Raw genomic sequence first — 24,855 nt, forward strand, 5'->3', positions numbered from 1 at the left:
TGCTGATCAACTGTTTAATAAAGGACAAAAGCCCTCTGGCTCTTTTCTCTGTAGTGTAGTTCCTATGCTTGACGGGTATGACGCACACAGAGAGAGAACAAATACATTCCCTGCCAAACGCTGCAGGGCTCCCTATGAAAAAAAGCCATGGACGCCAGAGCCCCTCCAATGAAACATACTATTCTTTATTGCAAGGAAAGGGCACAGATGGTCATCATTCCCTGCACCCTGTGCACACAGCTTTCTTATCTCATTAAGGGATGAAAACATGTGAATATGTACACATATGGAGGTTGCAATACTCAGTTTCCACCTACAATTCTCTCTCCCCGCATTTCGGCTGGGGGGGGGGGGAATGGAAGCCGAAGTTATAAATACAACGCAATTCAGGGATGTAAGAACAAACCGCCTTCAGAAAAGTGAACAATGGAAAACACACCTCCCTCTCCCCGTTGTTTTATTAGAGGAAGCCAAGAGAATTTTTTATTTTTTTTTGCCTCCCGCACAATAAATCCTTTTTTTTTTTTTAATTCTTTTTATTGAGTTTCTCTTAAGAAAGAAAAAAAAAAAAGAAAAAAAAAAGAAAAAGATCAAAAAGAAAAAGAAAAAACAAAACTAATCAACAGAATAAATCCTTTGATGGACAATAAATCCTTTGATGGACAAAAGCGGAGGTACGCATCCTCAGTCGGCTTGTGGCAAACCCCACGATGCATCCAACGAAGGGGTCTCTCCGGCTCATTAAATCTTCTTCTTCCACAAGTTGACATTGAAAAAACAACACAAAACTGTCGCACCTTAAAATGTCGTTTACCATAACAGACTAATCCTTCTGGAACATGCCCAGTTCTCTTCCCACATGCACGCTTATTATTATTATTCATTTTTTACACCGCCGTTCATCCCAGGATCTCAAGGAGGTTAACAATATGAAAACACGAAAATGCATAAGGTTAATAAGGAACAAAACTTAGTAGAAAAACTTGGGTTTCTCCTATATATATATATATATATATTTAATAAAACCCTCTTCAATTTGCGGGTATAAGCATTACGCTCTCGGCGCTACACACGCCTACTTAGGAGTAAGGCGCGCAGGAGATATACTCCCGAGTAGGCGCACCTCGGCTCGGGCTGACGCGGGTCTCCTCCACCCGCCGTTCGCTCGCAGCGCGTCGGACTATAAGAGGCCGGCCCTACTTACCCCTCCGGAGAAGCCCCCGGCGCGAGGGGCGGCCTTCTCCCTGCGGCTCTCGCCCTCCTCAGCCCCGTACTCGATCTCGCCCTCCTCGGCGGCGGCGCTGGGCTTCAGCCGCTTGGCCTGGCTCTCGTAGGCGCCGTCCTCCTCCTCCTCGTACTGCTCCCCAGAAGACGGCGAGGACATGGCGGCGGCGGCGGCCCCGGCAAAGTGGAGGTGAGGGAGGATACGGGACCCTCGGGGCTCCGCAAGCGGCGCGCAAAGACAGGCGAAGAGGCCGACGGAACAGGCCCGCACCGGTGATGCTCGCGAGCGATTCTCCTCACAGAAGACCGCCGCTATAACGCACGCAAAGGGGCGGGGAACGGGGGGCGGGAAGGGCAGCGCAGGTCCTGTCCTACGATTGGAGAAACCTGTAAACTGGAAGTCCGTGATTGGCTGATGGAGAAGCTTCTCAGAAGATAGGGGACACGCGACTGGACAAATGAGACGCCCGTCACGGCTGGATGAAAACCCTGTTCTCTCCCCCACCCCACCCCAGTATGTCTCGCTCTATCCCTCTCTCGTTCCCAACTCCCGAGTCTGCCGCTGGATTCCCTTTATTCCTCGACTGGAGAGAGAAGCGCGAGGGAGACGCAGCCGCGCGCGCATGCGTGCCCTCGCCGTTGCTATGGCCAACGGTCGCAACGTGCGCGCGCTGCGGTGAAGGCAGGCTTTGTGTATGAGCGTCTGGTGGCGAAGGACGGTTCCGGCCAAAGCGGTCTGGAAGGGGACAACCGGGGGAGCAAATTCCTCTGGCTGATTGATTTGTTTTTGGAAGAGGGCAGCATTTAACAGCCATCCTCACGTTTTTTGGGTGCTGGTGCTGCTGGGAATAGTTCCCCACCAAGAATGCGTTTAAGAAGTTGCCTGCGTGTTTGTATGTGTGTATTTTATATTTTGAGTGATCACAAGGACGTGAGCAAACTTCCAGGTTCATCGTATTTCTTCATGAGGCTAAATGTTGTGTAAACACAAACATGCAAAAATAATAATAATAATGGAGTGAGGGTGAGAAAGTGCTGGTTGCTGGGCAAGGTGAGGGGAAAGTCCCACTGCAATTCATTATAATCTTAAATTGGGATGGGGGGAAGTGTTTTAATACAGATGGAAGCCTATTCATGTTTACTAAAGGTAGCCCTGTTTAGGGAAGCTTTTAATGTTTAGTAGGTTATTGTATTTTAATATTCTGTTGGAAGCCGCCCAGAGTGGCTGGAGAAACCCGGCCAGATGGCCGGGTATAAATTAATTATTATTATTACTTAGAAGTAATGTTCACTGGGGTTTACAACAGGAATAAGTTTGCAGCCATAATTAAGCTGTGTCACACTAGGTGCTAAAACACAGAAACACTAGTTGCACCTGAGGCTGCAGGCATAGAGAAATGTTCTCCCTTTGAAAATACTAGTTCTATCTTGGTTGTTGAAAGGAAAGCAGGCCTATGTAGCCTTTGGGTGCAGCCTGAGATCTCTGCACCAAGCAGAGCCTAACCTAGTTGAGACTGAAGGCTTATGCACATTTATGTGGGAGTAAGAATCGTTGATAATTGGTTTCCGGTCACGACAGGAATCAATGGTGGTTCAGGCAGGAGAAAGCCAGGATTTATGAGGCAAAAATCCTGGCAATGTTCCCCAGTGGGGTCTGGGGAGCTCACTGCATCCTGCTTTGCTGCGCAAGCCCATGTATTCCAACTTGAAAGGCAGAGCGGGTGCGATCTGGGAGCATGTCCCTGCCATGGACGAGCCTCTGTCTCCGGCATGATTTGTGGTGATAATAATAATAATAATAATAATAATAATAATAATAATAATAATAATAATTTATTATTTATACCCCGCCCGTCTGGCTAGGCTTCCCCAGCCACTCTGGGCGGCTTCCAACAAAATATTAAAATGCAGTAATGCATCAAACATTAAAAGCTTCCCTAAACCGTTCCTCTATAATTTGGACAATTGGCATTAATCAAGAGGTGCTCCTGGACCGACATATGCTAATAGTATGCAATCAGTCAGCTGCGGAAAGGACTGGGCTTGGCTGTTTGAAGGTACAGTGGTACCTCCGGTTATGAACTTAATTTGTTCTGGAGGTCCATTCTAATCTGAAAACGTTCTTAACATGAGGCGTGCTTTCACTAATTGGGCCTCCTGCCGCCGCGCCACTGGCGTATCCCACTCATATGTTTCAAACAGGAGCGGGAAACCTGATTTTAAGAAATTGTATAAAATTAATTTGGTTTGTAATAATTTGGAGAATAAAAATAATTGGGGGGAATATCATTGACTACTGCAAGATTTACTTCTAAGTAAATGTGCAGAATTTCAGTACCTCCCTCACTTCATTTAGAGCAGGAGTGGCCAACTCCCAAGAGACTGAGATTTACTTTCAGAATTAAAATCTGGAAGTGATCTACCCTTTTTTTGGGAGGAGGAAAGCCCCATTTTTGGGTTAAGCTGCAGGCTTCTCTGGGGAGGGGAGTTCCATTTTGGGGTAGGGAAGGAAGGCAAGGGAAGTTGGGGTTAAGTCACACATGAAAACATTGCTATGGATGAAAACAGCCACACAGAGGAGCTCCGTCTTCCCTTCCTGAGTTCAAACAGCAATGGAGGGCGAGATGAGGACGTGGGGCAGGAGTCAGATTTACGACGTAGAGGATTGGGAGCCAGAGATCGACCACGATCTACCAAAACATTGCAGGGATCTACCAGTAGATTGCGAGCAACCTGTTGGACATCCCTGATTTAGAGGTTATTACAAAGTGTTGATGGTTCTTTTCATCTTGCCACCAACATAAACTTCCCTCCACTTTTTGCATAGCATTTAGCCTCATTAATAAGCATTTTTAGGAACTTGAAGGCTTGCTTACTTCTTGGAGCCCTTCTAGTTGGGACTAATAAACATATTAACCTACTGTTATTTGATAGGCTAGGGCCTAGCATTAAGTAGGGTGAAGTGATAGTTTTGGAGAACCATTTAAAGACTGCAAATAGTTCCATTTATTTCATATATTTAGCCAGTAATGCAGGTGACATTTACATTTCCCAGTTTAGGCTTCAAAATGCCCGGGATTGAGAGGTCAAGATGGACCTCAGCCTAGCTGAAGTGGTCTTAGGTGTCAACATCAACTTAGCTTCAAAGCTTATAGGTTTGTGATCTGCTAGGAAGCAGATTTGCCTAGGTACCTTCAGTTCCAGAATACTAATCTAGATTTATCTGTGAAAGCTAGGTTTGAATCCTTGTTCGACTTTAGAACTTTATGAGTGGACTTGGACAAGTAATGGTGTTTCTTCAGGCTAATCTGCATCACAGGATTGTAACTGGAGAGGCTAACACACCAATCTTGAACATTTCCATCAATTACTGATTTCAGTGTGATAGGCTAGTTCAGTCTTACAACTTGTAAAAATACAAAAATTGCCTTCCTTGATAAAATCTATATCCTTGGAGTGTTCTGTCTCAAAGACTGGTCAGCCAGATACCTCTAGGGAAACTCATCAGCAGAGCATGACACAATAACCACCTCCAGCTTAGCTTCAACGTCTCTTAATCAAAGGCAGATTGATACTGAGTACTGAGGTTTGAGTGTCATGTAGCTAGAATAGAGTTATAAGTCTGGCATGGGTGGGACAAGGTGGGACAACAGACTGAGGAGCAAAGGCTTTTGACAGCAAGGAGAGTTGGCTGTTCTGCGTGATTCTTCAACATCAGTCACTTCCAAACCACCTGTTTAATGAACAATCATCCTTATTTATTGCTGGGAAGTTAAAACCTTGTGTCAAGCAGTGCATTTTCCTGTCACCTCCCTTATCGCAAAAAAAGTCTGATCTTTAGCGGAAGTGGGTGTGTTGCGCAAGATCTTCAAATCAACTTTGATTGCACAACATAAATTTACTGGTATGTGATTGCACCCCCCCCCCAAAAAAAAGAATTGCATCAATCTGGAAGCATCAATTGACAAAGAGATCTTCCACAAGACTTCTGTATTAAAAATATATTTAAAAAAAAAAAAACTCATGATGTGTGTACTCTGATCACAAGCTCCATGTGTTGAGATCTTGAGGTAATAGGTCCTCTGGCCTGCATTGTTGAAATTCCAGTACATCTTTAGGATGTTCCATTAAGTGAAAACTGGTGCACATATTGTCAAGGAGTAAGTTTTATAGGTGCAGAAGCCACCAGAAAATCTTGCAGTTTTTAAGTGTCTCTGGGTTCTGGAAGCACAGCGGCTGTTTACAGGCTGTGTGCTATCTGAACTTCAAGGTCAACTGCTCTGGGAACAGGCTATAATTTACTGTCTAATGGGCAGCTCAGCTACTCTTCTGATATTTCCTGCTGGACTGTACATTTTTGTACTTTTTGTTTTGCATTATACTGTGTAGTGTAATTTTTACTGTTTGTAACTGAATTTTGCTCTCAGGAGCTAAGTTTTTGGACCTTGATGCATCTCAACTTGAACTGTATGATTTTTGAACCCCAGTAAACCAAACTGAAGAAAAGCCTGGTGTTTTTCTGTGTGGTCTTTGCACAGTAAAAGCTCTACAAGCATTCGCTAAGCTTTCACTTCTCAGCTAAATTTAGCAATATGGGGGTGTCTCTGGTTTCTTAGCACCGTACCTTATCACATATATCATTTGGTCAGACATGAAATGGCTGGGTTGCACTCATGTGGGGAGATACCACGGCTCACTGAAACATCACAATACTGGTGTTTTTTTTCCTGTTTTCAGGGGATAAAAAAAGCCTTCACATCATCGCTGACCACAGGTGTATAACAGACAATTTTACTTAACATATTTTCTGCTGCAAGAGGAAACTGAATTAAAGGTTGGCATTTTGTTGATGACTATGTCTTGTGGATGGTGTGAAAAAATTGTATTGCATGACCAACACCAATTCCACAACCAACCTCCGTCCGGAAACACTCTGTTATTAGGATTGTGAAATTTCAGTATGCTGAAAGAATGCTTCTGCTTACCAAAGACAGCCCTTTTTAGAAGGCCCCTGGTTTGGTGCAAGTCGAGCTGCAAGAGCCCTGTCCAAAACATTGCTAATCTGTAATGGAACAAAAATGGAACAATGATCTGTTTCCTGTGTTCCTATATGCAGTTCATTGGGATTTGATCTGGACCATTTTTCAGAAGATTTTTAAAGCAACCCTCAATAAGTAATGCCCCTTTCCTAATTTTAAGCGGGGTTGTTTCTATTGGTTTCTAGCAAGTTTTATACTGCTTATCGGAGTTGCGCTATGCAAGTGCTTTTGGTTTTGCATGTTTTCCACCTCATTGCCCTCCAATTAGAAAGGAAACACACATGCCCATGTGTAACCGCATAATTGCCCTGGACTCCTTTTAAAATGCAGAACTAATGATATGGTTGGTTGGATTGCAGCCTATGCTTTATTTTCGTTAATGAAAATTAATTCTCATATATAAGTTCAGATAAAGATTTGTTACTGCCTATCTAGAGAGTGGGGATGCACATCCACATGCAAGGGCATTCAGCTGTCAAGACTGTCTATGCAGTCTGGTAGAAAAGTAGTATTTGCAGCAATCAGCTCTTCAGCCAAGAGAGACGCAGTCCCCTGCATCCAGCCTAACCAACAGCTGATCAACAAAACAATTTTTTTAGTAGTGAGATGCAAGCTAAGGACTCACACAAGGAAATTTCTTCCGGTTAGACAGAGTGAGCAAAAAAGGAAAAGATAAAAGAAAGAGTGCTCACAATGAAGTCACATGCACATCAAAAAAATATTAGCATTGAAAGTATTTTTTTAAAAAACTGAAGCAAATGCCACCTATTGCAATTTTAAAGCATGAGCACATGCATTAAAATTGTTGTCACAAAGTTACCTTTACCTTACCATAGCTATATCCTATCACTACAGGTTTAAGCTGCTTTAAAATTCCTTTACGTTTTAAAATTATGTTGTTCTGCAGGCGCTCTGCACTTTCTCCTGCGGTGAATCATACCTTCTTCCATTTAGAGCAGGCTTCCTCAACCTCGGCCCTCCAATGTTTTGAGACTACAATTCCCATCATCCCTGACCACTGGTCCTGCTAGCTAGGGATCATGGGAGTGGTAGGCGAAAAACATCTGGAGGGCCGTGGTTGAGGAAGCCTGATTTAGAGTGTATGTTTGAGTGAGAAAGAGAAGCCATGTTTGCACACAATGATAAACTAAACCATGGTTTACTGGGACCATGCAAATATGCATGCCTAGGTTTGGAAAGCATTCTAAGCCAAATCCTGACTTCACTGTCCCACCACACTGGGTTAGAAGGACTGTGGAGGAGCAGAGTATTATCATTATCATTAGTATTATTCACTGAATTCCGTCTGAATATCACAGAGCACTTTACAATATAAAACACATAATGAACAAAACTTAGTAGAAAAACTGTAATTATTTAGTGGGGTTTTTTTTTTTAATCCCCTTTTCTGCTACAATTTGTTTTGCAAAGGATGGGGAGGGACTGCCATTACGGTCCTGATGCTGCACACGCCAACTTGGAAGTAAGCGGCGCAGGAGTTTTGAGTAGGTGTGAGTTTCTCTCTGTACTTCTGTAGGGTCCCTGAAACTGCCTCATTGGGGTAAGATCTACCAGGACTCATCACTGCCTCTTGGCCCCCTCTCCGCTTCTGCCTCTGATTCCGGACTGCTCTCTGCCACAGCCTCTTCCTGCTCACTGAACCCTGTTACCTCTTCAGCTTCTGACACCTCCTCCTCTCAGTCTGCTCCCTCCTCTCCCTCTGACCACTCAGAGTTCTTCCACCACCCCCTGGCTCTGAGTCATTTCCCCTTGGGTCTACATTCAGCCAGTCCATGACACCCAGTAGGCCATAGTCTGCCTTGCTGTTCTGGGTCTCTTCCCTCCCTAGCCTGGTTAACACAAGGGCTTAAAACCACCCTATGACAATAAGCAATTTAATTTAGTACCAAAGAGTAGAATCACAAAACAAATGAGAAACTGTTCATTCAGGTTTCAGCATTTATTTTTTGTAAGGATGTTGCAGGTTAGGATTAATGATAAGGACATCATGCTAATGAGAGTAAAAAATTATTCTGAGAAGACACTATTTAAAGTAAGTTGCAAGCCTTCTGCAAAAAACAAACACCATATTCTTTTCTCCTGTGAAGTTTCTCTTAACAATCAGTGACTGTTTCATTACAAAATACCAATGTGAAATGGGTTTACAAAGTTAGTTCTGCTTTTAAAATTGCTGCAAAACATAGTTTTTAACCAGGAGGTGGAACCAAGAATTTTACATCTAATATTCCAATATAATAATCCAACTTGCCATTTAAACCAAAGTGGAAAATAGTGTTTGCAAATGAAAATTTTACTGCTGTATGGAAACTGTGCTTAAGGTCTGTATACAGGTTTTGAACATGTTACCTACAAGGCAGTTCAAACCCCTTTAGATAAAACAAAGTGAACTTAAGTTAGATCGGGACAAGAAAACCTAGAGCCTGCAGGCAACATGATTTCATCAAGTTTGTAAATAAAGATGGAAGGAGCTCCTCTGCTCTACAAATGAGAGGAAGTAGAGAAGCAAAGCTTCAGTGTATAAGGATCAGAGCCATCTGTAAGATAAAAGGGAAACTGTTAAGAATAAATGCCATTTTGGATGGTGTGCCTTACGACACCCTGCTAGTCTGAGAAAGGAGATTTCTTTTACCAAGTGTTTGACTACCGTGAAAAATTGCTTCTAAAATACTACTCTTATTTCTAGCACACTACTGCTTTGTATAATACATCAGAACTCAATCCAACCTTCTTCCCCTATACAGAAAACACAATCTTTCTACGGAACCAGTTCAATGAAAATACAGTGGTACCTTGGGTTACATATGCTTCAGGTTACATACGCTTCAGGTTACAGACTCCGCTAACCCAGAAATAGTACCTTGGGTTAAGAACTTTGCTTCAGGATGAGAACAGAAATCGCACGGCGGCAGCAGTGGGAGGCCCCATTAGCTAAAGTGGTGCTTCAGGTTAAGAACAGTTTCAGGTTAAGAACAGACCTCCGGAACGAATTCAGTACATAACCAGAGGTACCACTGTATGGCAGTTTCTCTTGCTTTATAAGATGTGGTTCCCATGCCTTCCATCACAGTTGCACTTGCGAAGAATTATCACATTATCATGCCTGTACTAAACCAGGTTTTCCACTCCTTACTATCACTTTAGTACAGAGAAAGTAACCAGTTACCATTTTACAGCTCAGCTTGTTTTTAGTGCCCTTATTCACATGTAACACCAAGCCAAACCATGACTTAGCACAACCAACAAATGTTCAGGCCCTTTTTCTCCACCCTCAGCATTTTGCTACACTTGGCGTGTCATCTAAACACACACGCTTGGGTTAGCTCTCCCACGCAAACCACAAGCTGTAAACCACAGGACAAACTTCTCAGCTCCGTTTCTCTGGGGAGAGCTAAACCACGAGTCTAGGTTCAGACAACAAGCTAAGACTGGCCATGGCTTAGGTCAGTGCAGCAGTAAAGCCACCAGGGATGAGCAGCGTGGCCACAATCCATGAGCCCGTGTTTGCTTGTTTGTGGCAATGCAGCTGGGCTCTGCATTAAGTGCAAACTGAGTAAGTGTGATGCGGATTTATAAGAGTGTTGTGTAAATGAAAACACACTGTTAAAACCGTTCAACCATATGAAAAAGTCCTTTGACTTCAAAGGAAGAAAACAAAAATGTTTTGCATTTTAAAGACCTTAGGAAAATATTGACCAAGCCTAGCAAGTGTTATATCCTAGCACAACCTGGCTACTGTATTTGTGGTGTTTCTTGGTGGCTTTTATTGTGCACAAAAATGTTTTATTGCGCAGCATCTTGGTATTATATTAACGAGATGGCATATAAAATGTTTAAAATACATCCCTAAAACCCTTTATCCAAATGATACAGAGAGATAAAATATAAAGCTAAAGAATACTTTAATACATTGACTTACTAGGGTCTTTTATTTGGTAGTGATTAAGTACTGAAAGCGCTTCCATTGCATGAGTCTTGCATTCCCACGCCAGCAGACCAGAAAGCGTTTTGGCTGAAGCTGTCAAAACAAGAGTTTAAAATGTTTGCTTCACACCACCATCAGTAAGTTAGGTTTCTTTGAGAACTTAAATAGAATCAAATATTTACTTACGCTTTGGATCAAATACTTTGTGTTTGATAAAACGTAGAACTTTATGATCATCACACAGCTGGAACAATAAAGTGAAGATACGCTCATTAAACAGCAACAATCTAATTCTAGAGGATGTCATTTTGAGTTACAGAAACTGGTAATTTATGTGATAAGGAGGATACTTGGCACAAAATGAGTCGAGATATCAGGAACCCCATTAATTTTAAGGAAGTGATTATAGGGTAAAAATACTCTTAGCAGAGAAGTGTCCCTCCATTGCCCAGAAATCCTACAGTCTCATGCTAAACTCTTGACCGAAACATCTTGCTGTCCAATTTTGAAAATTACAAGATATTCTACTTAAGATAATGAAACATTTTAGAGTCTAATCCATAGCATGGTTGATTTACTTACTTTTAAAACTACAGCAACCATTGCAGCAGTAGGGACTCTCCAGCCTGCAGCGCTAATTAGTTCCAGCATAGGCCTCAATTCTCCCCATAAGGTCATTCCTTACAAACTACACCCACCTGTCCCACACCTGATGTCACACTATGAGACAAGGGAACAATCATGAGTTTAAAGTCAGCTCTCAACTGTTCCTTTGCAAGTGGCATTCCCTGTCAGCACCAATAAACTGTTTGTCACTGACCCAAGAGAACCTTCTGCAGTAGGGAGCTCTGCACTGAATAATCTTTGGTGCACCAAGTGGTCTGTTTTGAAGTTGACTGCATTGAAACAGCTTGCTAAAGCAAGATTGTTTTCTTCATCTTAGCAAGCAGTTTCAAAACAGATGGCTTCAATTCAAACCAGCATGTACAAATGGATGTAGCAAGTCTCTTTGAAGGTGCATGGGAACTTGAAACAAGATTGTGGTAACTGTCCCATCAGCTGATGTGGTTACACTGATCTCCTTTGAAAGCTGATAGGTATCATTTGATGTCATTATGTCGTATTATTGAGTGTAAGATCTGCAAGATGCAATTTCCCACCCCTACTCTAGGACATAAAAAACGGAATCTGCTAAATTACATATAAAAGCTGTGATTCCTGCAGCTACCTACCTTTACAAAGGTCTCTTCAGTTACACACAGCGGAACATTATGGTAATGCAACACACAAGATGGTGGCTGAATGATATTCTTGGAAGCTTGACCAGCATTAGTAAAGCGATTGTTCTTGCTCATTGTAAAATCTTTAGAGCTGCTTGTCCCATCTTTCAGCTCGAATAACTGACTAGGAATAATTGAATTCTGTTTGGACACACTATAAATAAAGAGTACATAATTAATAAAACTTTTTGCAGTAAAAAAGGTGTTATTTTTTACAGAATTCTCAAAGCATAGTAACAAAATATGAACTCAGAGGGATAATCTACATTTTACGTGTCAAGTAGTGAAGTCAGTCATTCATTTATCAAGTTATGGAAGGAGATCAACGAAACATAGAAATATTTACACTACTTTTGTAACAAAGTTTAGTCTTTGCATATATGGACAGAATTCTTTAAATAAAACTTTATTCAGCAGCACTTTTAGTATCTTACACTGCTGAACCTCTTACACAACAATCAGATTGATAATTCAGGCATAGAGGGAGCAATAACCTTGTCTTTCTGCCAGCATGTGAGGACTTTCTTATTTTGGCAGACTTTGGGGGATTGACTGCTTTTAATGAAATGGCTGGTGCTGTTTCCAATGTAATTATGTGTATGTTTTACTTAGATCTTCTATAGACAGTATTCTTTTAAAAAACTTTATTCAGCAGTATTTTAATATCTTACACTGCTGGACACATACATTATAGGTGTGCTTTAGTATTAGTACTAAGATAGAATGCACACATACCAAACATTAATTCTCTTCCCAAATAATGTGATATTGTTGAGATGCGTGACTGCTCTTTCAACAGCATATTCATCACCCATTTCCACTAAAGCTGTGCCTAGAATGCTCCTCATAAACTTCACCTGCAGGTTTAAAGAATGGTAAGTTAGGAAATTTTTGGTTTGGTTGGAATATGCATGACACTGTGTTCTCATCACAATAATCATGAATTATTCTTTAAATTGCATTGCCTAAACTTTTTTGTTTTTACCTTCTCAATATTTCCATACAAGCAGAACAAATTGAAGATTCTTGAGCAGTTCATCTTTTGCTGGTGCAATCCAGTAACCATGACAACAGAACCTGAGGTGTTCCCCCCATACATGTAAGATGAGGAGGCCTGGGGAAGTGGGTAAGCAACAAGTTCTTGAGTATCCCGAGATGCCATTTGGTATGGGCTCGGTAGTGGTAACAGAGGACCACGCGATCCTAAAGAGAAAGTATTCTTTAGTGAATTTGGTTGGAAAAGTTTAATTGGCCGGATATGAAGATTAAAGCTGCCAAGTTTTAAAAGCTGCCAGTTTTCCAATAATTACTAATACATCTTAGCAATTAAGGTTTTGCTAGAATGAGCTATGCAGCTTTAGTATCAACTCCCAAAACATGGTCTATCTAGACAAGAATGTTAACTCACATCAACCAAAATATAATTCATACAATTTCCCCTTCCCCATGTGCCTCAAGAAGCTAACTTGAAATGATGTAGGGGCTGGAGCCAAGTGAGTTCGACTCAGAGCACACCAAATGAAATGAGTTTAAGATAGTCATGTGCATTAATTTCAATGGGTCTAATCTGAGTACGACTAACAGTGGATAAACACCTAAAACCACAAGCCAGACTTAAGAATAAAGGACTGTATTGATTTCAATGACCTTCAGCACATCTAACTGTTAGCTTGTGGTCTAAGTGTGTGATTCCAAGTGTCAATCTGTTTTTAGAGGCGCTTTTCGTGTGCAAAGTGAGAAGTATTAAGCAACATTTCATCTTTACTGTGACAAAGTTAACTGCAACTTGGAAAAAAACATTGTTTGCTCACAGAATGACAACTTGATTTATAGTGAGCCATGTAAAGTCTCTGGTTATTACCAAAATGTATTGGCATTTAAAAATAAAAAAATGAGATCATGAAAAACTGGTCATAAATGGATGTGCCATTTGGCACCAGGGCATGAGAAAGCCTCCCTACCGAAGGGCCAAATTCCCTTGTGGACATCCTTCTTAGGGCCACATGCCAGTCGTGGGCAGGGGCAGACGCAGCAGTGGGTGCAGCAACAAATATAAAATTTACTTTTGCACAATAGGCTTGTTTCTACACAGCCTCCCACACCTCTGTCAGCCGTCCAGCCAAGCAAGAGGCATCATCGGAGTTCAAAGACACATTCTAGGCAGACATAAACACTTAGGGCACAAAGCAGGGCCAATGAGGGGTGTGGCCTGGCAAGAGTTTTGGGGTCAAATAGAAAGGCCTGGAGAACAAAAGCGACCACCAGGCATGAGGTTCCTAACCCTGCAATAGGGCAAATGAGGGGAGACAGACAAATGTGGTGCCTAATGTAGCAAGACTTTTTAAAAAGTGTTGGCCCTAGAGTGGTGGGGAAAGGATTTATACTACAGATTACAGAATACATTAAGATGGCACCACAAGCAAAAAAAATAGGAGGAAAATCTAGACATATACAACTATATTCACCATATAACCCCTAACTGGAAGCCATATAACCTACCATAGCCATCATGCCTAAATGAGGAGTGGTGCTCTCCCATAATAGCTTGCCTCTGACTGCCTTCCCCTCTATCTAAAGGAAAAAGAAAAGCATCATTAAACAATAGCAGCCCCCCTTAAAGATATTGGAGCTTATCAGTAAGCAACTGCGGGGGGAGGGGTAATATTTTCTGGTTAAGAACAACACTGCTGGATCAGATAAAGTGGCCAGCCAGATACTTCAGCGTTACTCTAAGATTTTAGTTTGGATACTTTAAACAACCTATTATAAGCTGATTTGCTCCAGCACAAAAACACAGTTGTAAGAAGCCAATATTAATGTTGGCTTGATAATATTGTGTTTGAGAAGATTTGACCTGAGAAGCCTGGACACAATACCATAGACCAGAGGTTTTCAACTGTTTTGAGTCCACGGCTCTGTTGACCAACTACAGTGGTACCTCGGGTTAAGTACTTAATTCGTTCCGGAGGTCTGTTCTTAACCTGAAACTGTTCTTAACCTGAAGCACCACTTTAGCTAATGGGGCCTCCTGCTGCTGCCGCACCGCCAGAGCACGATTTCTGTTCCCATCCTGAAACAATGTTCTTAACCTGAAGCACTATTTCTGGGTTAGCGGAGTCTGTAACCTGAAGCGTATGTAACCTGAAGCGTCTGTAACCTGAGGTACCACTGTACATTCTTTCTGCAGCACCCTACAGGGCTCAGAAGCCCACTTATGTCACCACTTGCCTGCAGAGCTGGTAGTCCCTCACCCCTCCCTTGTGGAGGGTTCCCTCAGCAAATCTTCCCTCATCTCTTCCTCCCTCTCCTTCAGAGTACTCTGGACAGTCGCAGCTGCTGACCCGATATCTGCCCCAAAGAGAGGTGCCTTCTCACACTGCCCCACAGGGGCCTGGGAAGCACCACTTGGCCAGCCCTAGAGGCACCATTCACCTGGGGAGCTTGTAGCCAGTACTGCTGCAGCAAACAGCCATGCAAGCCTTTGGGAGGCTGAAATGTGAGATAGCATCAGGAGGGAAGGAAAGAGGGACAGAGGCTAGTGTTGCCGCAAGCCCCTGACCATCATTCAAACCACTGCCATAGACTGTAAATTACCTATAACTCTCATAAAAACAAGTTGTAGATGCAGTACAATCAAAAGACAGTACCTGTATCACACTATTAGCTTCAACAGCAACACATTTAGGTTTCTTTCAAGAAGTTTCAGCATAATATAACAAAAAATTGTATTACATGGTTTCATAATCAGTAAACAGAAAAGCACCATATTTGTGTACATACATAATTACATCAACAACTGGAGAAGTGCCGAAAAGACTATACATTACTATTAATACAGTCTATGTTATACTTTCAATACTGAAAAATTAAAACTATTAAAAGCACTTTTAACAATGAAAATTTCTTTCAACAAGCCACATTTTATACTAGAATGTGAAGTTAACCAAGGGGTCAACAGTACTGGATGAAAACAGTACACCAACCTAAAGTAATTATTTGCAATATGCAATTAAACATGTATTACAAAAAGAAGCAGCAGTTAGCTTTAACCTCCACTGGTTGCTTTCAGTAGACAATCAGAAGTTCCAATACCACAACTAATTGTTAAGCAATGGGAAATGAGAAATATCCAGCTGAAGCAGCATACAGTTCTATCTCAGTTTGGATAATGCACAATATTTCAAGTTTCGTTTCCAATGTTTGGGACTGTTAAAACAAACAAGGTTAAATTAAGGAACTACAGTGGTGCCTCGCAAGATGAAATTAATCTGTTCCGCGAGTCTCTTCGTCTTGCGGTTTTTTCGTCTTGCGAAGCACGGCTATTAGCGGCTTAGCGGCTATTAACGGCTTAGCGGCTTTAAGAAAAAGGAAACAAACTCGCAAGACGTTTCGTCTTGCGAAACAAACCCATAGGGAAATTCGTCTTGCGGAACGACTCAAAAAACGGAAAACTCTTTCGTCTAGCGAGTTTTTCGTCTTGCGAGGCATTTGTCTTGCGGGGCACCACTGTACTTAGGAAAAGGTTGGGATGCAAAATGTAATTTTATATAAATACAGCCATCAGCTAAAATCTCCTGCTTTAAATCAACTGCACTTGCGTTAAACACTAAACTTGGGCACATTTTCCTGTCTGAAGAAACCAGAACGGAAGCCTGTTTTATTAAGAGAATTCTCTCTGAATCTTGCATGTAAAGCAGCCCATCACAATGACACTTTTGTGTAGGCCACTCCTGTAAGAATGCCAAGAAAATCAGTTAAGTATTACATCTCTAGCTGATGAAGCTGCCCACTCCTTGTCAATCAGTATGCTGTACACAACATTAAAAATACTCAAGCATTTTCCGTGCTGCTTTATTAAGACTGTTGAAGGTTACAGATTTTGGAGAAAGAAGTAACTGTGTTTTCTTTCATCACTTCTTGTCTAGAGCAAGGATGAGATATATGTGGCGCTCCAAATGTTGTTGGACTAAAATTCCTATCATGCCTGGCTAATGGCAATGCTAGGTATAGCTGATGGGAGCTCGAGTCCAACACAATCTGCAGAGCTACAGATTTCCCATCTCTGCTCAAGGAAGAACACTGCTACAAAATGAACTCTAAATGGTAAATTCAGCTTTCTTCTTACCTGAAACACATGGGAAGGAACAAGGAAGCAACTCTACTTCAGTACAAGATAGAACAGTACAGTGGTACCTCTAGATACGAACGGGATCCATTCCAGAGCCCCGTTTGCATCTAGAGGTAAACGTAAATAGTGATGGCGCGTCTGCGTGCATGTCGCTTTTTGCCACTTCTGCGCATGGACGCGACGTCATTTTGAGCGTCTGCGCATGCGCGTGACATCATTTTGAGCGTCTGCACAAGCGGCGAAACTCCGTTACTTCCGGGTTGCCGAGGAGTGCAAATCGAACACGCTCAACTCAAAGCATATTTAACCCGAGGTGTGACTGTATGCTTATATCTTGTTCCACTGGTCCAAAGGAGCTTTACATTTCACATATACAGGCCACAATATAGAAGCCACTCTAGTACATGGCAACCCTATTTGAAACTGAGAGCACTTTCCAAATCAATTTTTATTAAAGTTTTCACAATTCAAGAGAAGAATATCTAGAACAAATAGAATTGGAAAGAGAGAAAGAGAAAAGGAATGAAAGAGAAAGGATAAAAGGGGGGAGAAGAACGAAGAAAACAACACTTCTGCTTCTTTCAAAAGTAGTTTGTGATACGACATTGAATTTGCTGATGAAATGGAAATAAAAAATTCCACCGGGCAATGCCACACGCTTGGGAGCACCTGTTTTCTTTGTTTTCATTCAAGAAAATATTTCTCATTTCCCAATCTTTCATGTACTGAGGCAAGGCACAGTTTAAAATTACAGTCTGAACTACATGTTTGCCAGTTGCTTGAATATGCATCTATGTATTTCAGAAAATTAACACCTGAATTGGCCAAGGTAACTCAGTGACTTCCCAATATGGTAGTTTGAAGGAGGGGGAATGTGAGCTTTAATGTAACATACTGCAAATGGACAATCTGCTAACCAATACTGCAGCCCCCTTATTAACCTTTTATAAACACTTAATTCTGCATGTCCAAGCCCTAACCTTTAAATAATACATTTTTACAAGCCAAAGCACTACCAGTGAAAAAAACCTTTCGGCAATAACTAAAAGGAAAGTTGAAGCCTTCACTTTGGTTAAAATTTAGAAGATACTCTACCTTGGTAAGGTTAAGTTCCCACCTCCATGTTATAAATGCCTAGATTTTCAAAAGGTACATTACAGCAGATTATACACAAATCATTCAGTTACAAAGAACATTTACAGAAATCAAACTACATAGCAATTCCTTTTACATTTCCATGCAGGTTTTTTTACTGATGAAAACACTATTCCAACTAGCTTCTGCAATTAAAAATGCTCAGACATTTTAGACCTTGCGTCAAATATTGGTGCTTGCGGGGACTTGTGCAGTCCTTTAGAAAGCATTCACACTGGTAAAAAACCAGGAGAAACAAGAGTTTGGATCTTCCATTTTATGGTGTTTCATTCTACAACGGTAATTTTAAAGGGACATAAGATTGGAAATACATGCAAACTGGTTTAGAATGGGTACAGTCTACCATGGTATTTTCGTGCCATGCAAACCAGAAGTGCTGTAAGTGGTCCTCCTTGATATGCTTGGGGTGATGGTGCATGCAGTATGCAGTCAAGGTGAGTTGCAAGTCTGAGGTTTTTCAGAGGGCCTGTTGATGATGCCGATGTGGTGCATGATGAAGTGTAGAGTCAGCCTGCTGGAGTCCTCTATCCTTCTTAATGCCTTGTCCAACAAGTGAGGAAAATCCTTCCCGTGGAGAAGCAGTGTGCAAGTTTGTAGTTTGTAAGGAAAGTCTGCATCAGTGTCCTCTCCTCCAAAGAGTGAGAGCTGCTTGGAGAAATGCAAGTCCTTGCACTGCAAACATGCCTGCATGTGTGGGCTCCTTGTTAAATAGATCAATATGAACCAGCAGGGGCCAATAAGGTTGAATTATTCTTTTCCAGGATTATAGGTAGGATGCCTATTACAAGAGCTGCATCAGAAACACCTGGCTTGAAGTGACTAACACATTAGACAAGCTAACTGCATATATTTACATATTTAAATGCACATTTAGTATAATTACCAAAATACTTACCTCCTCTGCCCAAATTTGGTTTAGTATAGTCCCAACTACAATTGTCATTTCGAATGACATTAAGTCGACTTGACTGTTAAAATATAAACAAACAGCAAGTCTTAATCATTGCTTTCCTCCCAAAACAGTTTAGCCGCTGAAGAAAGTATGATCATTACCTTTGCATATTCTATTTTTAGTGTACAACATCCTGCATATATATCTGCTCCGTTGAGTGCTGCTTTTGCCTTCTGAGCACAGAGAACCGATTTGAACTTGATTTATGTTAAGGATTGTTGTTTAAAACAATGCCTCCCCCCCAAAAAAACCAGCCATAAGTCATGCTAATTTAGACCACAACACAGTAGATCTCCTAGAAATTACTCAAGGGCTCTTTATTTAACATGCGGTTACAAATGCAAAAACACCAATTTTATGTATGAATGAATGACTAATACCATATTCAGCATGGCCAGTGATGAGGCATGACTGGAGCAATACTCAAGCACTATCTAGAGATCCACAAGCTCCCCATCACCATTTTAGGTACTGTTCTCAGCATGGGAAAGAATTCTACTCATGAGTTAGAAAAGAATGGGATGGCTCCTAGTGATAAATGGCAAGAAACACAGGATAGCCATTCAAAATGCTTTCCACAGCTGGAAAGAGCAGCTGACCACAGGTGTAGCTGGGATGCTCCCTCTGGCCTGCAGGAGCTGCCATGTTGCGATATAAACAGCGGCTGTGAAAAAGGAAGTAGGCCAGAGGCTAGATGATGTGCAGAGATGAGTTCAATGATTCCCTAGCACAGAGTTGATTGTTTGCATTCTTCTCCTCTCTCACCCCCCTGCCCTACTGCCCCATCAAGAGCTAGTAAGAACTCCCTTGCTTTATCCCTCTCCCTTCTCTTTCCTGCCAGGAATCCTGCCTGCAACCAGCAACTCCCCACACCTTGCGGCATCCTTGTTTTTGGATCTGTTTGGTTGCTTAAAAAAAGAAAGAATGGCTCTGATCTGTTTAAAATATATTAAATCTACTAATTGTGTATTTAATTATATATACAGGCAATTTTCAATTTGTGCATGTTCAAGGCATGTGTGACTGACTGCACATGCAATGTTTGACACCAGAAGAGGAAAGAACGGCGGCAGGGTGAGGGTAAGGCAAGCTTACGAGTGCAATGACCCTGAACATAACCCTCGCGCAAATGGGGGGCTGCCTGTGTTTAATTAAATATATTAATTGTGCATATTAAATAATATTGATTGCAAACACTAATATATGATATGGAAATTTAAATCACTGTGTGGTCCCCAGGTTCTGTGTCAAAGTACTCTTGTGGCCCACTTGCTCTGAGAGGTTAGACTGCCCTGCCCTAGAACATAATCTACACACACAGACACAAAGTGATACAAAAAGGATATTCAACCAGGGCTTGTATTGCGTTCTTCTTGAATATGACAATACGTTTTACTTTCCCCACAGGGTTGCACACTGTATACAAAACATCCTACAGAAGAATGAGGGAAATAGTCAGAGATTTGAAGATTTACCGGACAAATACTATTCAAAATATCCTCCATTTAAAGAGGTAAAGTTTGGATTTAGTTTCTGAGAGAAAGTCTCTTGTGTACTAAGCATAGATCAAGAAATTTATCCCAGTGACAGATATTATATCCTTGCCTTCTCTATGTAGTTATGTAATGATGAGAGAAAAGGGGATAAACATTCTAAAGTTTATCCTTGAAACAAGGCAAATCAAAGCAGTAAGCCTAAATTCAGTTTTATCTCTATGTGTTTCATATATCTAATAAGACTGCCCAAATTCTAGTGTTCTTAAATAAATTTTAACTTGTCTTATGCCATTTTTAAATTTGGAATATACAGAATGAAAACAATAATTTCAAAAACCTCAAAGAATGCAAGAAAAATGAAAGAAGAAGACTCACTCAAATGCACTCTCTAAAACCCAAGGTCTTAAAACATAAGGATTTTACCTTATGTAGCTAACATGATGCACGAAGGTCAGGTAAAGTTATGCTTAAGAGTAAGACATACCACTGTAATTGGATATAGAGGGTTCTGAATTGATAAGAGAAGAACTTTGTTCCCACCCGAGACACTGTTTGTGTTTTCCGGACGAGTAATTCTTTTGCTTGTAGAGTAATTGAAAAATGCTTGTTGCCCAGCTATATATAACGGTTCACTTAATGCAAATGTCACACATTTTTTGGCACTTTCAATATCCTCAAATTCTACCAAAGCCTGGCGTTTAAATGATATCATCATCACATAACTGCAGGAAAAACAATGAAACCATTAATGAGCTCTAATTATTTAAGGCCATCAATTGTAAATCATAAGTGAAATTTGATCTTAAAAGACTTTACAATAAAAAATCTTATTGTAAACTCAAAAAAAAATCTACTACCTTTCTTAAAGTCAATGGAACATTTGTTGAAATCTACAGCAAATGTGTCTATGTAACCAAGGGCTTAGTTTGGAGCAAAGGTTTGCATTTTTTTCAGGCACAAGAGTCATACCTCATCTTTCAACTGTAAAGCAAAATGCAAAGTTCTGAGGATAAAATTATGAATATCTAATGTAGAGAAACAGAACCAGGGTGCTCTCTTACCCAGCTTCCATATGTAGACAAGCAGAACGATCTGCCTCAAAATTAACTTTTGAAGGATTTGGTACTTCCAATGCTTCAATCAGGGACTGATATACTATGAAATTAATGAAGCTTAAGTTTCAGTGTCCCTATTCTTGAAGGAGCCTCAAAAGTGACCTTAGTCCACATAATTTTTTTAAAATGGGTCTAGTAGACCTAATTTGAGTTGCACAACTTAAATTGATTAATTTTTGTTGAATATTATTTCAACAATCCCAAAGTTTGAGAGTCGGTAGCACAGATGATTGAGTGCTGTGATGTTCTGTCACAGAACAACACATTTGAATAAAATAACAGTTGTTGCCCAGACTCCATTGCTGGTTGCAAAGGGGCCCCCATAACCCTCAAGCTTCAGGACTCCCAAAATGTAGGTCCACCACTGGCTTCAATTTAGGAGTACCAGTACAAGCCTTGAAGAGGTCTTTTAAAAATACATTACAAAGCTTGTTGTGAGTCACCCAAGATATAATATATAGTGAACATACCATATGGTTCCAAATTTTTCAAGCGCCTCCACAACATCTGCCTCCACAACTGATTCACAGAGCCCTCGGACATGGACCACAGGAGAAACAGGAACTTTGTGAAAACTTCCACCAGCATTCTAGGAAATAAAAGTGACAGACTTTATTTTTCAGATCTAAATCTATCAAAAACAATATTATAGATGATTAACTGACAAAGTAATTTGAAGGCCCCTTTTGAAAGGGGAATGAAAGATGAAGTTATATATACAACACAATTCAAAGTTGTTAGAACAAACTGCCTTCAGAAAAGTGAAGAATGGGGGAACACACCTCCCTCTTCCCATTGTTTTCTTAGAGGAAACCAAGAGAAATTTTGCCTCCTGCACAATAAATCCTTTGATGTATAAAAGTGGACCTATGTATCCTCAGTCGGCTGGTGGCAAAGCCAGGTGCATCTGACAAAGTGGTCTCACTGGCTAATTTAAATCTTCATCCACAAGTGCAGAGGACTTGGGCTGGATGATCCTCATGGTTCCTTCCAACTCTACAATTCCATGATTTTCTTTGTTGTCGTTTAGTCGTGTCCAACTCTTCGTGACCCCATGGATCAGAGCACGCCAGGCACTCCTGTCTTCCACTGCCTCCCGCAGCTTGGTCAAACTCATGTTGGCAGCCTCGAGAACACTGTCCAACCATCTCGTCCTCTGTCGTCCCCTTCTCCTTGTGCCCTCCATCTTTCCCAACATCAGGGTCTATTCCAGGGAGTCTTCTCTTCTCATGAGGTGGCCAAAGTATTGGAGCCTCAGCTTCACGATCTGTCCTCCCAGTGAGCACTCAGGGCCAATTTCCTTAAGAATGGATAGGTTTGATCTTCTTGCAGTCCATGGGACTCTCAAGAGTCTCCTCCAGCACCATAACTCAAAAGCATCAATTCTTCGGCAATCAGCCTTCTTTATGGTCCAGCTCTCACTTCCATACATCATTACTGGGGAAACCATAGCTTTAACTATACGGACCTTTGTTCACAAGGTGATGTCTCTGCTTTTTAAGATGCTGTCTAAGTTTGTCATTGCTTTTCTTCCAAGAAGCAGGCGTCTTTTAATTTCGTGACTGCTGTGATCACGGAGCCCAAGAAAGTAAAATCTCTCACTGATTTTCTTTACATACATGTAAATAAAAAACCTGTCACACCTTAAGATGCTGTTTGCTGTTACAGACTAATCTTTCTGAAACATGCTCAGCCCTCTTCCCACATGCAGGCTTATTATTATTGTTATTACTGTATTATTGTGAGTATTCATTAATTTTCTACACAGCCTGTCACCCGAGGATCACAGGGCGGTTTACAATATAAAAACAGGTAGATGCGTGACATCCCTAACGAACAAAACTTCGTAGAAATACTAGGATTCAACTTGTATATTGAGAAGGATGGGGAGAAAGGGAAGCGTTAAGGTCCCGATGCTACTACACACGCCGACCTGGCAGTTGGCGCACCTGGCAACGGGGTGCTGCTGCGCGTCTTCTCTACCCGCCGTTCACTCCCGGCGAACACTGCGAAGGGCGAGGATTATAAGAGGCAGGCCCTCCTTACCCCTCCAGAGCAGTCCCCGGTGCGAGGGGCGGCCTCCTCGAGGCTCTCGCCCTTCGCGGTGGCGGCGCCGCTGGGCTTCAGCCGCTTGGTCTGGCTCTCGTAGGCGCCGTCCTCCTCCTCCTGCCCAAAAGACGTCGCAGACATGACCAGCGAAGTGCGGGTGAGGAGGATACTGGACACTCGGGGCTCCGCAACCGGCGCGCGAAGAGGAGCCAGGCGAAGAGACCGACGAGGATGCTCTGGACCAGTTCACCTCACAGAAGACAGCCGCGAAGGATCGGGAAGTACAGCGCAGGCCCTTGTCCTGCGATTGGAGCGACCTTTGTGTGGAAAGCTCCGTGATTGGCTAACGGAGAAGCTTCTCAAAGTTCAGGGACACGCGGCTGGGCAAACCCTCCGCTCCTCCCCGCCTTCTATTGCTCTCTCGTCCCCGCTTCCCCTACCAGAGCCTGCCGCTGGAGCCGTTTGTTGTTTATTATTCGACGGAAGAGGAAAGACGCGCGCGCGACCTCGCCGTTACCAAGGCCAACGGTCGCCGGCGCGCGCGCTGCGGGGAGGGGAGGTTTTGTGCAGGGTGGCAAAGGGTGGTTCTCGCCAAAGCGGCCTGGAAGAAGACAACAATAAAAGCGAATCCCTCTGGCTGATTGATTGATTGATTTAAATAGATCACTCTGGCTGATTAATTTCTTTAAATAAATGTACAGTAATTTATTTTTGGAAGAGGATTGAGAAAGTTGGAATGTCGGCCCTGGGATGGATCTTTAACCAGAGAACGTACAGTAACCAAGCCTAGTTACATGAGACTCTTGAGAGTCCCATGGACTGCAAGAAGATCAAACCTCTCCATTCTTAAGGAAATCAGCCCTGAGTACTCACTGGAAGGACAGATCATGAAGCTGAGGCTCCAATACTTCGGCCACCTCATGAGAAGAGAAGACTCTCTGGAAAAGACCCTGATGTTGGGAAAGATGGAGGGCACAAGGAGAAGGGGACGGCAGAGGACGAGATGGCTGGACAGTGTTCTCGAAGCTACAGACATGAGTCTGACCGGGCTGCGGGAGGCAGTGAAGGACAGGAGTGCCTGGCGTGCTCTGGTCCATGGGGTCACAAAGAGTCGGACACGACTAAACGACTAAACAACAACAACCAAGCCTAGTTCTGCTCAAATAATTCTATTCTATCAAAGTAAATTTGAAAAAGCCTACCCTCAGCGATAGCCAGTGTATTCTCCCACAAAAGGAAAAGTCTACTGTTTGGTGTACAAACTTTTCTCTAGCCAAACGACCTCAATTACAACTTCAGCTGCTGCTGGATTCAGCGATTGGCATCGTGCTTACCTTGTTCAAATGCACAGAAACTCTAAAAACTATAGGAGCTCTATGCTAACATACTTAACAATAAAGCATGGTCAAACACTCGCATCCAAACACAAAGAGCAAATTAAAGCAGAGCAGGATTATTAGAGAGCTTTTGCAGT

The 24,855-nt window shown here is 42.0% G+C and overlaps 2 protein-coding genes across 5 annotated transcripts in view; both read right to left on the bottom strand.

The window, feature by feature from the left end:
- LOC310674085 (heterogeneous nuclear ribonucleoprotein L-like) overlaps positions 1-21,169 on the bottom strand; it is a 37,085-nt gene extending 15,916 nt beyond the window's left edge. For 2 of the 3 annotated variants that reach the window (XM_083432883.1, XM_083432882.1), the window contains exon 1: positions 1,205-1,571. In XM_083432883.1, the coding sequence (XP_083289009.1) occupies positions 1,205-1,384 (180 nt within the window). In that variant the 5' untranslated portion in view covers positions 1,385-1,571. Of the gene's footprint in view, positions 1-1,204; positions 1,572-20,701; positions 20,940-21,074 lie in introns of those variants that run through there. The other variant, XM_083432884.1, reaches the window with a different exon arrangement.
- On the bottom strand, positions 8,209-23,412 carry LOC310674089 (heterogeneous nuclear ribonucleoprotein L-like). Of its 2 annotated transcripts, XM_083432890.1 has the most exons (11): positions 23,282-23,412; positions 21,803-21,921; positions 20,068-20,153; positions 18,823-18,919; positions 13,986-14,057; positions 12,472-12,689; positions 12,222-12,343; positions 11,439-11,640; positions 10,393-10,450; positions 10,201-10,299; positions 8,209-8,818 (listed from the first exon to the last, which is right to left on the bottom strand). In XM_083432890.1, exons 4-11 carry the CDS (start codon positions 18,851-18,853, stop codon positions 8,763-8,765), a joined length of 858 nt encoding a protein of 285 aa, XP_083289016.1. In that variant the 5' UTR covers positions 18,854-18,919; positions 20,068-20,153; positions 21,803-21,921; positions 23,282-23,412; the 3' UTR covers positions 8,209-8,762. The 2 variants fall into 2 exon arrangements, with proteins under 2 accessions (XP_083289016.1, XP_083289017.1); XM_083432891.1 differs by lacking the exons at positions 18,823-18,919; positions 20,068-20,153; positions 21,803-21,921; positions 23,282-23,412 and adding an exon at positions 14,656-16,197 and having other exon boundaries at positions 13,986-14,412.
- Positions 23,413-24,855: the final 1,443 nt, after the last annotated feature.

This window comes from Podarcis tiliguerta (assembly GCF_965153285.1).
Source record: "Podarcis tiliguerta genome assembly, chromosome: 3".
NCBI classification, from domain to species: domain Eukaryota; kingdom Metazoa; phylum Chordata; class Lepidosauria; order Squamata; family Lacertidae; genus Podarcis; species Podarcis tiliguerta.

Bases quoted from the DNA above. Each gene is read 5' to 3' on its own strand.
- LOC310674089 (XM_083432890.1), bottom strand. From the start codon at position 18,853: ATGTTGTACACTAAAAATAGAATATGCAAAG. The intron at 12,690-13,985 runs GTAGGTTATATG...CTTTCTCTTTAG, and splicing joins ATTTAGGCATGATGGCTATG to GATCGCGTGGTCCTCTGTTA. The intron at 10,300-10,392 runs GTAAGTAAATAT...TTGTTTTGACAG, and splicing joins CAAAGTATTTGATCCAAAGC to CTTCAGCCAAAACGCTTTCT.